Source organism: Quercus lobata, chromosome 9, assembly GCF_001633185.2.
Source record: "Quercus lobata isolate SW786 chromosome 9, ValleyOak3.0 Primary Assembly, whole genome shotgun sequence".
NCBI classification, from domain to species: domain Eukaryota; kingdom Viridiplantae; phylum Streptophyta; class Magnoliopsida; order Fagales; family Fagaceae; genus Quercus; species Quercus lobata.
This window is the reverse complement of record NC_044912.1, coordinates 26972576-26987670: the sequence shown is the minus strand read 5'-3', so window position 1 is coordinate 26987670 and position 15095 is coordinate 26972576. Positions and strand designations below refer to the sequence as shown.

Genomic DNA, 15095 nt, shown 5'->3' with positions numbered 1-15095 from the left:
TTAAATCCAAAGCCCAGGTGTTTCTATCATACATGTATTACATGGCTAGTTGCATGCCTTTTAAATTATTTTGTTATACACACTGTTGAATCCAGTACCTGCAAAACCTCAGGGTTTGGCTGGTTATTACTTCGTACAGTGGATGCATCAGATTTCAAATCCATCAATTTTGGTGGGACTGGCTCACAAGTTTCTTGAGAAAAAAGGTTGCACATACTCAAATGATCAAATTCTCCTGGATAAAGCTGATCTGACCAATGCAACCCATTCACCTGTGGATCGTTACAACTAGTAGACAGTAACTCTAGTACCAGCAACCGCTGCCCAGACCAAACAATACTAGTTATCGATAAAGAAGAAATATAACTGAAAATGTTCAAATTAAACAAAATTTCCCTGTGGTCAAAGAAAAATACAACTACCTTCAAATTTAGTTCCATTATAAACATCTGAACAAGCTCCTCTGCCAATTGCTCTGAGATTGTTCAAGGATAAGAATCATCACATTATATGAATTAAGTCAAAAAATGTATATCGATTTAGACATAAATAAATATATTTAGAAGTGAGGCTTAAATTTGTCATGGATTTGACATTGTTACCTTAATTTTAATTTTTAAATAAGCAAGTCATTTTTTTGAAAACATTTAAGGGGCACAACCTAGTACACCAAAGTATGCAAGGGAAAACACCAGCAACAGAGTGGGAAAACAAAAGGTAAGAAAAAAAAATTCAAAAGACAAAGATTCAATAATCTAAAAAGATAAAACATAGAAAAGTAAACAACTAGCAAATGAATCCACCATCCATAATTAAAATAGATCACATAAAAATCCCTTAAGCGCCAATAAACTCTGCTCCTCACCATCAAACATCCAGCAAGTTCTGACCAAATATCCATCCATTGATTTGACATTGTAGTTTTTCTTTAACTATTCATTAATTAAAAAGTTTTCATCATCCCAATTTCAGAGAAAATACATTTTTTTTGATAGGTAAAAATTGTTCATAAAGAGATATGTCTTCATCAAGAAATAAAGAAATAAAGCTCAGCCAAGTTTTTAAAATTGGTGTGTTTCAAACTTCCATGCAAAAATGATCTGAAAGTACAACTAATTAACAAAATAGTTAAAAAGGATAAGTTAGGGATGATGTAGATTGATACTGTCAAAGATAACTTGGAAATACCATACTGTAATGGGCATAGATGCATATTAATTTATACTGAAAAACAAGATCCAGTAATAAAAATTGCAATCAACATACCATGAGAAGAGATTGACCAAAATGCAAAGACTGGAATTCCACCACCATCTCCAGAGTCATTCTGATCTCCAGAAAAGCTAGAAAATTGTACAAGCGCACTATTGCTTGGCCCTTTGAGAAAAGTTCTCATGGATTTGCTAGCATTGACCATTTGAGTTACAGCAGCCACCTGTAGACAAACTTGTTAAATCAAACAGAATAGATACATCTTGTAAAATATTTGAATCACGTAATCTGAAATGCAGATAATAACAATATAGTTACCAAAATATCTCTTGAAATATTCCATTCTTTCTGAAGTCCAAAAGAAGCTAAATTAACACATGCTGACATGAATCACAAAAAATAGCGTATGTATTCTGTTTGTTTTGGCTTGTTCTTGGTACAACTTAATATAAAGGATTTTACCAAATCAAAGTAAACAATGAAAAGATTGTACCCAATGCACAAAGCTCCGAATTTTGGGGGATTTGGGAAAGGTGATTGGTAGAAAGAAAAACTCAACTGATGCCTTTCCAATTAATTATATGATTAAAATTTTTTTTTTAATAAAAAAAATCAGCCATATTGTCAGGCTTCCAGCTATACTGGAAAATTGCTTTTGCATTTAGGTGGCAAGCCAGATCAAGTGGCCAACACCAAACTTTTGACCACAAAATGAGAAACCCCACTGAAATATATTGCTACAGAGTAGATTCTTGGAAATTCTTTGACTGCTCTAAATGAAAAAGAAAAAGTATAATACAAATTTTCTTAGATGCTCAAGTATAATATTCTAGAACACACATTTCATACTTTTTGGATGATGAATACATTACCATGTCTTTGTATGATGATAAAAGTTTGCTCTGAAAAGTTTCCTGAAACAACAAGATTCAGTAAGTACCAACAGACACACAAAACTGGATTATAAAATACCATTAAAGATTTGAATGCATCATATCATAAAAGTAAGTTATTACAGGAAACACTTCTATGCATGATGGACTAAAGGTCCTCTTATAAGCTTAGTAGTAATATTAATTGCCAAATTCATGTTGTTGTTCGGTTTAAAAAACCACAGTTCATTATAGAAAATCTGCCAAAACCATGCAGAAAGTTCATTGCAGACAAATTGATCTTCAAAAACAGAACATATCTAGCTATCTACAATGCATTATAATCTACATAAAATGTTATGAAGTAACATGATCTCCAGGCTTCATGGTAATTTTATAGTTTGTGTCATACTATAAGCCAAGTTCTGTGCAATCTTTATCCAAAACTTCAAACTTGGCTTCCAGAACTTCAATGAGCTGGTCATTCTCAAATTTTCAGAAATTATTTGGAATACTTACCTAGTTTGCAGTCTCAACTTACATGATTAATGTAAATTAAAGACTGGCCAAATTTTTTTTTTTCTGATAAGTGATTTGGCCAAATATTTTCAAAAATATTCCCGTAATCCAAGATTCAGATCAATTTACGAAAGTGAAGCATGAAAACTTTTCATCAGCTTTACCCAAAAAACTTGATAAAAATGGTCTTTAGCCAAAGATTCTGACAAAATCTCAATCACTAGCACATGCAAAGAAATTAAAAATAGATTCAACTGATAATTACCTGCTGCTTAAACAATTTCTGACCCGCTTTCTTTCTTATATTGAGCATGTCACTTAGAACACCCAGCTCCATTGAAGGCATGTATCTGAATCAATTATCAACCCATATAAACCCTGAATTTCAGAACTCACATAAATCACCACAAAAAAAACCTTATTAATGTACAAACTAATACTTCATTGCTGCCAATTTTAACCAAAGTCAATCCACAATAAATGAAGCATAAAACCTTAACTAAGCCAGAGCAGACCAGGCATGGTTAAGCTAAGTTTCACATTATCTAGTATCAGAAAATAACAGAAAAATGACATACCCATAATCCAAGAGAACCAAAACTTAAAACCCAAGTTTTTGTCTTCCCTACATTTTCTCAGGAACCAACCAGAGCAGAACACTTTAAACCAAATATACCTACCCAAAGTGCAAAAACATAAAGCTAAGTTACAAAGTACAGCCTTTATTTTTGAATTGTATTCAATTCATTAATCTAAAAGTTTTTTTCCCCCTCACTCAGTCTATTAACATTCATTCATTTCTGAGGTAGTCATTTTGTCTGATCCACTCCATTAAGTCCACCAAAACAATTCATTTTGGAGAGTAAAAAAAAATACTAAAATTAACAGCGAGAATGGACAGAACTAGGCGGAATAACTAAATTGAACCCAAAAAAAAGAAAAAAAAGAAAAAAAAGAAAAAGTTAAAAGACTAATTTTTTATTTATTTTTTAAATGAAACTTTAAAATACTGAATTGTAAACGGTCAAATTTAAATGTGCAAAGTTGTATTTTAGGCAGAACATCAATACCCAAAATCAAAATCCCACATTTTCTCAGCAAACAAACAGAGCATAACATCCAAACACAAACACAACCCGGAAAACCACAAAATACCCACATCACAAAAATGAATACTGAACCAAAAAATGAACAAACAAAAAAAAACCCAAAAGAAGAAAAGAAAAGAAAAAGTATAAGATAGATACCTCTGAGAGAGATGGGCATTGACGAGAGAGGTAGCGTGGGACTTTCCACTAGAAGAAGAAGAAACCCATTGTTTCCTACAGGAAACCAATTTGGACCACTGGTTTCGGAGATTTCGCTGCGCGGCTGGTCTCCATAGCCTTGTCAGTGATGGTGGCATTGGTGAAGGGTTTTGATTTTGAACACTTGGGTTTGTTGGCTTTGAATAAGAAATAGTAGAAGAAGAAGAAGAGGGAGAAGGGGTTTGTGGGTCTAGGGTTTCCATTGTTGGGGTTTCAGGTTGGTCCGCCATTGATGAAGCTGATGCCAATGTGAAAAGGTGGGTTGGGGGGGTTTAACACGGAGGGGTTTTTGATTCTGTACTACAAGTCATTTTGTGTTAATTTCTATAAATACATTTTTATTTTATTTTTAATTTTTGGTTTTTAGAATCCAATTTTTATAAATTCTACTTCGTGCTACTGCTACAAATAGTTTATCCAATTCCATTAAAAAGTTGTAAATAAATATTTTGGAAGTTTTTAAAAATAAAATTGCAATGTAAGTTTTTAAGTAGCTCAATTAATAAAGTTTCTTATTATAGAATAAGAAATTTAGGATTAAAAAAAATTATAGTCAAGTTACTTTATTCAATATAAATAAAATGTTACATAACAATTTAAATAGAACACTAGCTTGATACATATAAAAATAAACATACTTAGGTCCATATTAAAATTGATTTATAAGTTAAATATAAATGTTGGTTATTCCTATATTTTGTCGACTCTTAAAAAAATCTTGTAAGAATATTATTTGGTAGAATATGCAAATTGTTTATTCTTGTTTATTTTATTTTAACAACAAAATTATTTTGTTACTTTTTAAATTATCTTTTGTTATTGTGATATAATAATTTTTTTTTATGAGTGCACTTTTTAAATAAGATATAAACAATTGATCTTTATATAACATAGCATGTTTGCATAGCTTATTATTATGGTAGGTGTCACATACAATCTTAACTCAATAAATTATAAATAAAAGTGTTAAAATTTGGATTTTTACATTATTTACTTATTTAGAATATAGGTAAACTAATAATTAATTTTTATTAGAAAATATGAATAGTTTTAAATAGATTAAAATTGGTTTCAAATTAGATTTAAATATAATGGGTTAGAAGTAGTTTTAGATGAACTTAAATAGTTTTAAATAAGTTGAAAGTATTACATATTCAAAGTTTTACATAGAAATATTTATAATTTTTAAGTCTAGATAATGAATTTACTTGTAAAAAAACTTGATATAAAATGAGAAATGAAATGACACTTAGCACAAATCAAAGCCTATTTAAAATATAGAAATACTTGGCATCAAATTAGTGGGCAATTAAAGACACATGACACAAAATTAGTGTTTGATTAGAATCAAATTTGGATTTTTTAGATTCAAGTAAATTTAGACCCTGAATTGAACTTTTACTCAATATATATTGTTGAGAAAATTTAATATAATATATATGATTTCATTAAGAAAGTTAGATATTAATATTCATTCTTGCATTTATAAAAAATTTAAGGGAGTATCATTTTATTCCTAGTTTAGGGAAAAAGGATCCTCTTTTTTTTGAAGGTATACAAAATACCACAGTATTATTCGTATTATTTTAAAATTTAAATAACTTGATAATTTATACATGATTAGTTCTTTTGCTAACAAAACTAAAATTTAAAATTATATTGGAACTTACTAGGCTACCACGACTAAAAATAAGTGTGACATTAAAATGTCATATGGTTTTGTGTGTCACTAGACTTTTAGGATTAAATTAAGAAGTGGGTTCTAGTTAGCTTAACTGGTAAAGTCTATGATGTTTGTATAAGAGATCTGGGGTTCAATTCCTGCTTAAAGAGTTCATCAAGAGCAAACGCCATAAATTGGAACTCTCTTAAAAAAGAAGAAGAAGATTAAATTAAGAAAATAAATTTTAAAAGTGTAATTAAAATTAAAATTTTGGGTAAACTACATAAATGGTTCTTATCCTTTACATCATATTTCAATTTAGTCCCTAACCTTTCAATTGTGTGAATTTAGTCCCTAACCTTTTAGTGCCGTGTCAACTTAATTCCTACCGTTATCTCATAGATGGAAAAGTCTGACATGTCAAATGGCTTAAATAAAAAATTAATTTATTGGACACATGTCTTGCCACATTAGTTCCTTTTTTTTTTTTTTTTAACCAAAATCACTTTTTTTTTTAGAAAGTTTTCTGGTTTTATTAAACTGGGCAGACCCAAATAAAAATACATATCTCCCTAAAATCCAAAATCCCTAATCGTGAGGAAGACGACGCCTTCTCCTTCCGACAGCTTCTCTCTTCCAGCAGCACCTTCTCTACTCCAGCAGCACTAGTTGTGTCTCTCTTAATTTTGTATTTTCATTTGGCTCAGTTTTGTGTATTTTTCGTACTTTTCTACTTCATGTTTTGGCGTTTTGCTTATATATAATCTTTTTTTTACTTGATTTTTATGCTCAATCTCGCATTAGTGGAGATTGGCCCTATGGTTGCTGCAATAAAGAAACTCCTTTTTTTTAACCCTTTAACTTCGTTATAGTCACAGCTCGGGAAAAAAAAAAAAAAGAACTTCGTTATAGTCCACTGTGAATCTGTTTGAGACCATCTCTACCTTAAATGCTTGGACCCACTTGTAGTAATAAACTCATACAGACAAACACATTCAAATGAACTTTTGCACAAGAAGTCACATGATTCTAAAGGTACCAGATTCACACAGGAGAGATAAACTTGGTGTTGCTGGAGTAAAGAAGGCGCTGCTGGAAGGAGAAGGCGCCGCCGTCCTCACCATTAGGGATTTTAGATTTTAGGGAGATATGTGTTTTAGATTTAATTTGGGTCTGCCCCTCTTTAATAAAATCTGCAAATTTTCTTATCAAACCCAAAAAAAAAAGAAAAAGATTTGATTTGGGTTAAATTAATTTGGGTTAAAAAAAAAAAAAACTAACATGGCAGGATATGTGTTCATTGATGTGGCAATGGCAGGATATGTGTTCATTGATGTGGCAATAAATTAATTTTTTATTTAGACCGTTTGACACGTCAGACTTTTCCATCCATGAGATAATGGTAGGGATTAAGTTGACACGATACTAAAAAGTTAGAGATCAAATTAACACAATTGAAAGATGAGAGACCAAATTAAAATACGATAGAAATCATATTTATGTAATTTAGTAAAAAAAAAATAAAAAAAGAAAGCGTTGAGAGTTGGTCCCACATGGTTCCAATGATGATGAGGTGGTGGGGAGACCTTTCTTTACATACTAGTCAGCTGAGCTGAGGCGCACGAGGTAGCCACCGAGCCACATTTCCACGCAGAGCAAGAGAGAGAAGAGATCGAAACGAATCGTTTCTGAGATGTCATCGCACGGGAACTCAAACTCGGCCAACGATCCGCGTATGCCGTCGGCGGCGAAGCCATTCGTGGCTCCGATGGTGAACCCTCAAGATCTCCCCGTCGATTATTCCGGCTTCATCGCCGTCATCTTCGGCATCGCCGGTGTCATGTTCAGGGTCCCCTACTCTCTCCTCTACCTTTCAATGTTGATCTTAATCTGTGCATAGATTTGAAATTCTTATGTTTATGGTTTTTTTTTTTTTTTTTTTTTTGGCAGTACAAGCTAAGCTCGTGGCTTGCTATCATTTTCTGCGCCCAATCGCTCACCAACTTGCGCAATTTCGAAACCGATCTCAAACAGGTCTCCATGGCCATGATGTAAGTTCACTTTTTCCTTTTCATTTCTGTATGTGAATCAACTTCATTTTCATGCTCATGAAACCATTAGGGATTCTAAGATTTCTTGATTAAACACATCGGAGATATTAGGAAATTTCTGGATCTGTCAATTCTTGAAAATTTAGTATATGCTAAGCCATTGATACTACATATTGTGCTAATTTTTAGTTTTAAATTTTTTTTTTTTTTTTTTTTTGAGAGATAGTTTTAACCTATGGTGACTGCTCGATCGAATCCCAAATCTCTTATTCGATGATAAGAGACTTTTCGAGTTAAAAAAATTATAAGAAGTGATAAAAAGGCATAAAATATGTCTAAATAATAAAACTAGTAGTTAAGAAGCTACTATTAGTTTGATTGAGTGTGCGTGTGAGCCAGAGGGAGGGAAGAATTTAAGAAAAAGGACTAAAAAAGTATCCCATTGTATTCTGGTCAATATTGGATATGTATATGATACAGATTCGGCTGCTAGTTTCAAGTATCTGTGCTTTTTAGTTTTTTCACAATCGAAGATCTGAACAAATTCATACTACTACTCTGTATGGTCCGTGTAGTACAAGCGAAGACCCTTTAGACGCTAATGACGGGTATTGACATTTGGTTATGAAAACCTTGGAAATGGCTATTTGGTCTAGAATGAGCAGTATTTAGCTTATTCAAAGTTGCCAAAAGACTCGAAATGCCCAAGATTTTACTGCTAGAAGAGAGAACCGAAGTTGACATGAATAGCCTAAACCTCCACTTCTTGATGTCCTAGATATTTCAGATCAGCCCATAATTAAATGGATAAAATCAGCACTCAATGTCTGATTTTATGCATTGTATTTCCTTGTCTGATTTCCTTATTTCTGTTAACTCTTCCCTTTGATTTGTTTGTATTCGCTTCAAGTGTAGTGGGTTTACTATTTTTTTTGATAAGTAGTGTAGTGGGTTTACTATCGTAAACACATTGTACTTTTCTCATCAATAAAACTGTTATTACCTATCAAAAAAAAAAAAAAAAAAAAATTCAGCACTCAATGGCCTTCTCTTAGGAGGAAGTGCCAATTTTAGGATATAGTAACCCTTTTTTGCTAATTATTTGCAGACATGGAAATTTGAACTGACTTTTGGTGAAATTGTTGAGGATTCATTGGCCTTTTATTCTATCTGTTTTTGTCTTGTTTTACGGTTGACCAGGTCCATTTCTCTGCCATTATTACAAAGAAGAAAATATTCTATTGCAAATTCAAGTTATCTACTTGGCAATTTCTTTCGGTAGTTGATTTTTAGATTGTGTTAATGACTTAATGGTAGGTTTTGATGCAAATGGTCTCTTTGGTTATTTACTTGGTGATTGTAATTTGCTGCAATCCTTTGGACCTATATAGAGAGTAAAGTTGTTCCCACAAATGTTAACAAATGTTTTAAAATGATTTGATTTCTTATATTTTGTCTTCCATAAAATTAATAAGATATAAAGTATGATGAGGTGGTGCCCTATTAACATTGGTGAGACCTTGCCTACTTTTGTATAAACTGATAAAATTATCTATAGATCAAAGGCATTCAAATAAATCTTTAAAAAATATAAATGTACATCTTTTAAATTTCGCATGAATTATTAGAGCTAAATGGCTTTTTCTTTCTCCACTTGAGTTTGAATGGTGGATAGCTCTGCATATATGGGCAAGATTAGAGTCCCCCTTTTTTTCCCATAGGAAAAAACATTTAAATTATTAGTTTTCACTTTGTTATCTCTTCTTTAGGAATCCTTAACCTATTGAATATCTTAAAGTGTTAAAAGTTCCATCCAATATAGGTAAAAGGGGTGGTGCCCATCAAGACTGATAGGGCACACCACCCTATCATAGTTTCTCCCTTGTAATAGTCAGTATCAAATGAGACACTATGAGTTCCTTGTAAACAAACAAATAAATAAAGGGTAACACAGCCATACCTTTTAAGAAGCCATATACAGCTGAAAAGGGGGAGTAACTTATCACTTTGAGGCAGCATTTTTCTTTAGAGTAGGTTTGAAGATGTCCTCATCTTAGGATTCTACACAAAGTGTAGTAATTGTATGTCTATTTTAAGTTTACATGTTTGTTGGATAAAAGGACACTGCATGGCTAGTTTGCTAATCTGTTCCAGCTTTGTGTAATCTTACCTTTCAATGCAATTTTAGGGCTTCATTGTGTACAAACGATTGACATATAATTAGAGAAGAATATAATATCTGCAGCCAAAAAACAGATAAGCTAAACTATATGGGATTTCGGTAGTCATTAGATATACTAAGTGTAGTGGAGCTCCACTCCAAATTGTTGGTTTAACTTCTATGGGAAAATTTTACATCAGTGTCGAATTGTTGATCTTCAAGCTTGTGAGAAGGATACTGATTCCTTTATTTTTATTTAGTTTAAGACTTTCAGTCCTCAACGTATTTGCCTTTTCTCATCTGTGCTTCAATATGATGGTGTTATTGGTTACTTATCTTACATCTTTTATGTTGGAATTATGAACACCAGGTTTGCTATTATGGGATTTTCTCATCTGTGCTTCAATATGATGGTGTTATTGGTTACTTATCTTACATCTTTTATGTTGGAATTATGAACACCAGGTTTGCTATTATGGGATTAGTCACGAACTACTTTGGGCCTGCTCGACCAGGCAGAAAAGGTTAAGATTTCATGGTTCACATAGTCAAGACAAACTCTTTGAAGGCTCCGTTCTTCTGATGGTGATTTTTTTGTTGTTTTGGGGTATACTGTTAATGAAATTTGTAATTTTGCTTGGACACCTTCTGTGACAATGTTATTCAAATTATATGGATGCAGTTTTAGCTCTACCATGGAAGAAGTGCTTCACATAGCCCCCCTTCCCCCCCAAAACCCGACAAAACCTAATGACATTGGTGTACTAACTACCAAGACTAGTAGGCAGGTTGTAGCATTACCTACTTAATGATTCAAGTATCAATAGAATAATGAATGGTGAAAATGCATTTTTGGTTCTCAATTTCATCTATTTATTTATGCTGATGCAGAGTATACTAATATAGTGTTGCATTTGCTATAGCACTTAAAAGAGTATTACGTCATGCATGTTTGAAATATGTTTACAGTCGCCAAGAGCTTTTTAGCTCAATTGGCGCCTTTGTAACGGAAATGTTTAATGTTCAAATCCCCCCCCCCCCATCTATTGAATTAAAAAAAAAGAAAAAAAAAGTATTTGAACAGTCAGAAACCAATTACATAGTTCTCATGGAGGACCACAGTGATCTTAGAGCTGGCCAACTTTTCTGAGCTACAGTAGAGTTGAAGCCACAGTGACCAAATGCTCTGTTTTTATTTCCATAACATGGATGTTTTGCCTTTTGGTATTGTTTCTTAAGGGAAAATCATGTTTTTCTCAAGTGCATCAATGTCCAAATTGACGTAGGACAGCAGGACAGGGATGTTTGTCTTCGATGAATTAAGGAAAAGCTTAAGGGAGGATTTCTGCTTTGAAGGATAAAGGATGGGAAAAGAAATTAGAGGGCTTTTGATTCAAAATTAGGCTAGCAAAGATTGAATTTTACGGGGGTTTGAGCCTTTGAGGGACTGGATACAGGAATCAAGTTGCATGATTTTTCTGTGGAGCAGCTTGTAAAATTCAAGGATATTTAGGGTTAGGGTTTTATGGCGGCAGAGGTAGGTGAAACTTGAGGAATTTTGGGTTTCTAATAGAGCAAAGTGTAGGGTATGGAGGTTCAGGAAAACTCAACAGTACTATAGCAGGTCTGGTTTTAATGATTAGGGAAGCTAATCAAAGATGGGTTGTTTGGGGTTATTGCCATAGTTGTTAGCATCATACAACATGTGATTAGTATTTTATGATATATATCATATGCGTACAAAAAGTTTTGTATTGTAAGGGCATATTATAAGTGTTCATAAGTTGTACGATACATAGGTGCTTATTGATGAATCATATCGTACTGGTGAATTGTACGATACATAGATATGTGAATTTAAAATGAGTTTTTTGATCAAAATTTGAGATTATATTTGATTTAAACAAGTTGTTAGATTTTTTTAACACAAAATTATTGGAATACTTAATTGAGTCCAATAAAATAAAATGTCCATGAGTTTTTCCCTTCTATTCTCTTTCTTCTACAAAATTTGGACTACATACTTGACATTTCACTTTTATATTTGCAAATTTATTTTTGTTATTATTGTTATAAGTCTAAGAAGCAAGAAGGCTAAAAAAAAAAAAAAAAATATAAAGAAAAAATTATTAGAATACACAATATAGAAAAAAAAAAGAAAAAAAGATTCATGATATGATCTATGTTTTGACAATTATGGTTCTTATACTATCAATTTTTGGGGAAGAAAATGGTAGCAAAATCAAGTCTCTCAAAATTAATTGAAAATTGCTAAAAACGTAAGGAGTATAGGAAAAAAGTATACATTTAACACCTAGTTTTCAAAAGTAATGCTACCTTTTTTTTTTTTTTTTTTTTTTTTTTTTTTTTTTTTTGAGAATAAAGTAAACAACAAAGTTTGACTACAAATAAGGCTACAACCAACAATAGAAAAATGACATATGTCACATGTGTAACAATACTTAAGTGATTGTATACAACCATATTAAGTAAGTTATGTGCAATTCGTTTTCTTATTATTGGTTGTAGCCAAACTTTGTCTTTACTAAATAAACAAACATAATCCCAACCCACCCCAAAATGACATGGGTTAATTTACAATCGTAAATGTCTCCCTAAATTATGAGATCGCATTTAACACAAACTATAAATTCTTGCAATCAACACATTAATTTGAAATAAAATTTTAATTTTCACCCCATTATAAAAAAATTCATTGCAAAAAATTTATTAGTTCCTAATTAAGGGTGGCAACTCGTGGTCGCGTGTCGGGTTGGTGCCGTGTCGACTAATGAGTATTTGACTATATGGGTCAACACTAGCTAGACACATTTATTAAACGGGTCAAGATTTTTCAACCTTGGTACAACCTGTTTATTAAACAGGTTAATCGTATCAACCCATTTATTAGGTTTTATCAAAGCAAAAAAAAAAAAAAAAAAAATTTAGTATTAACCAAATTGATCTTGTAAGGACTCAATTTGTAACGATCCCAAAACCAGTCTTAGGTTCGTACGTTAAAAGGCCCAAACAATATAATTTGTATAGCGTGGGTGTTCAAGAACTAGATTAACCTCCGTAAAATAAAAAGATTCAACCTCACGTTTATTGATGGATCAGAGCTGATACAACGATCGGTTTTTCTTTGAAACAAATACAATTCTTTTCTTTCCAAGTTTCTTTCTGAGTCTTCTCTTTGTTTTTCTCTCTCTGTTCTGATCCCCCTTCTGCATGCCCTCCTTTCATGTTATATACCGCCCCCTTTATTCCATTTTCACCACACACGTGTAGGTTGGGTTCAGGAGATCTCTTTCTGTCCCATCTAACACCTTCTGGAACCTCTTTCTAGTAGCTGTAAGGCTGTTTCATCACTGTTCAGGCATCACTTCCACATTAATGCGGCTAGAGAGTGGTTGAGAGGTAATTAATGCGGAGGCAGCTGTTACCATAGATATTTGTTGGCCTTCTCTCTCTCTCTCCCACCTTTGGCCCCTTATCCCACCTTGAGTGGTGACGTAGCTCCGAGGTATGTTTGTAACCAGACGAAGTCCTGATCGTCCACGGACTCGTATTGCCGAGAAGGGTTTTGTCCTTAGACGAATACTGAACTCATCTTTCATGATATTCCCTCTTCCCTTCGTTTGGTTAACCCTTCAATCTGATATGGGCCTCCTCAGGCAGATTTGCCTCCTCGGATGGGCCACAGGCCCAATTAACTTGACTTTAATAACTTTAGTGACTGACCGGCCCTTACAGATCTAAATAATGAAAAACTAAAAAATTTTTTTTTTAATATAAAATTCGGAACTAATAAGTAAATGCATCACAAATAATCATTTAAAATTAAAATATATCTCAATATCACAAATAATCAATCACAATATGTTAAGGAAAATAAATCACAACAACTAATATAACAAATTTATATACCTAACCACCGCACACCCTTATTGCGATGGTCACTTCACAAGTATAATTGCTTGTGGGGTGTGGAGGGTAAGGGCTGGGGTTCAAGTCTCTAGGAGGGAGATTTATACATATATACACTTAAATTATGTTAGAATAAAATTTTTATCTTGTATATATAAAAAAAAAAGTTTATATACCTAGGGTCTAAAGGGTATATTGGTAAAATATCATTTAATTAAATGGGTTAGATGGGTAAGATAGGTTCCATGAATTAGACACTAATGCTACTTGTTTATTAAACGGGTCAGTCATGTCAATCCAAATATGACACAAACCCATTAAATCTCAACCCATAATCTACTAATTTTGTATTGAGTTGCGTCGTGTTCACAGGTCATGTTAAATTTTGCCACCCCTAGTTCCTATTATTTGTAAATAAATATCTATCCCAATTCCCAACTAATATTTTGATTTTGACAATGATTTTGGATGGTACGGTAAACATTGCAACTTAAAACATTAGTATTACTATTTTTATGTGTGTTCTAATAAGTATTACTGTTTACTAAAAAAAACTATGGATGTTTATCCCACAATGGTTTTGTGTATCTAGTGTTTGCTGTTTATAATCCTAGTCTACAACTATAAAGGCCCTTTTGTAGTTATACTCTGATTATGTAATGTATTATAAACTCAGTGTAAAACATTAGTATTACTATTTTCGTGTGTGTTCTAATAAGTATTACTGTTTACTTTAAAAAAAAAAAAAATCTCAAATTAAGATATTGATTGCAAAAATTAATAGTTTAGCATGCATATTAAATGATCCATAGTTTCGGGCAGATAGTTATAATACACCATTTTTTATAACCATGAAATCTCTACTATTAGAGGTTGCTGTTCATAACATATGAATGACAACTATGAATGGTTTTTATTTTAACAACCATTAGGCTTCGATTGGAAGACTTAACAATAATATACCTACAAGATGTTTGTAAAAAATAATATACCTAAAATAATGGCAATGCGTAATGGAAGGAGTATGTTTCGGATGATGATTTTGCATGACCATTGGGAATAACCATTGGGATTGCACGGATAAGACGTGTTGCTAACTATAAATTTTTTAGATAGATACAACATGTTGTAAATTTCGCAGTTCAAAGTGCTAGCACTTTGTGCATGGAGAGGTGCCAATTAAGTTATAAACTAGGAAGTACAGACACTTGATTTAAGGTGCTGTACCCATGTCAACACTTGACATTTCTTGGACACTGCTAGCTGTGTCATTTTAAAAAAAAAAAAAAAATGTAGGACATAGTTGGGATACAAAAACAAGAGGAATCGAATACCTCTTCACAAAACAAAGAGAACATTCACGCTTTGAATAACAATATT

General features: G+C 32.4%; 2 protein-coding genes across 4 annotated transcripts; one reads left to right on the top strand and one right to left on the bottom strand.

The window, feature by feature from the left end:
- Window positions 1–19: 19 nt before the first annotated feature.
- LOC115960659 lies at window positions 20–4201 on the bottom strand. Of its 2 annotated transcripts, XM_031079617.1 has the most exons (6): window positions 3851–4201; window positions 2869–2953; window positions 2085–2126; window positions 1267–1435; window positions 423–475; window positions 21–320 (listed from the first exon to the last, which is right to left on the bottom strand). In XM_031079617.1, exons 1-6 carry the CDS (start codon window positions 4138–4140, stop codon window positions 66–68), a joined length of 894 nt encoding a protein of 297 aa, XP_030935477.1. In that variant the 5' UTR covers window positions 4141–4201; the 3' UTR covers window positions 21–65. The 2 variants fall into 2 exon arrangements, with proteins under 2 accessions (XP_030935476.1, XP_030935477.1); XM_031079616.1 differs by having other exon boundaries at window positions 20–475.
- A 2933-nt stretch (window positions 4202–7134) lies between these two features.
- LOC115959106 (protein Asterix-like) lies at window positions 7135–10648 on the top strand. Of its 2 annotated transcripts, none has more exons than XM_031077408.1 (3): window positions 7135–7422; window positions 7524–7624; window positions 10156–10244. In XM_031077408.1, the coding sequence occupies exons 1-3, from the start codon at window positions 7267–7269 to the stop codon at window positions 10241–10243; spliced, it is 345 nt and encodes a 114-aa protein (XP_030933268.1). In that variant the 5' UTR covers window positions 7135–7266; the 3' UTR covers window position 10244. The 2 variants fall into 2 exon arrangements, with proteins under 2 accessions (XP_030933268.1, XP_030933269.1); XM_031077409.1 differs by lacking the exon at window positions 10156–10244 and adding an exon at window positions 10251–10648 and having other exon boundaries at window positions 7144–7422.
- The last annotated feature ends 4447 nt before the right edge of the window (window positions 10649–15095 follow it).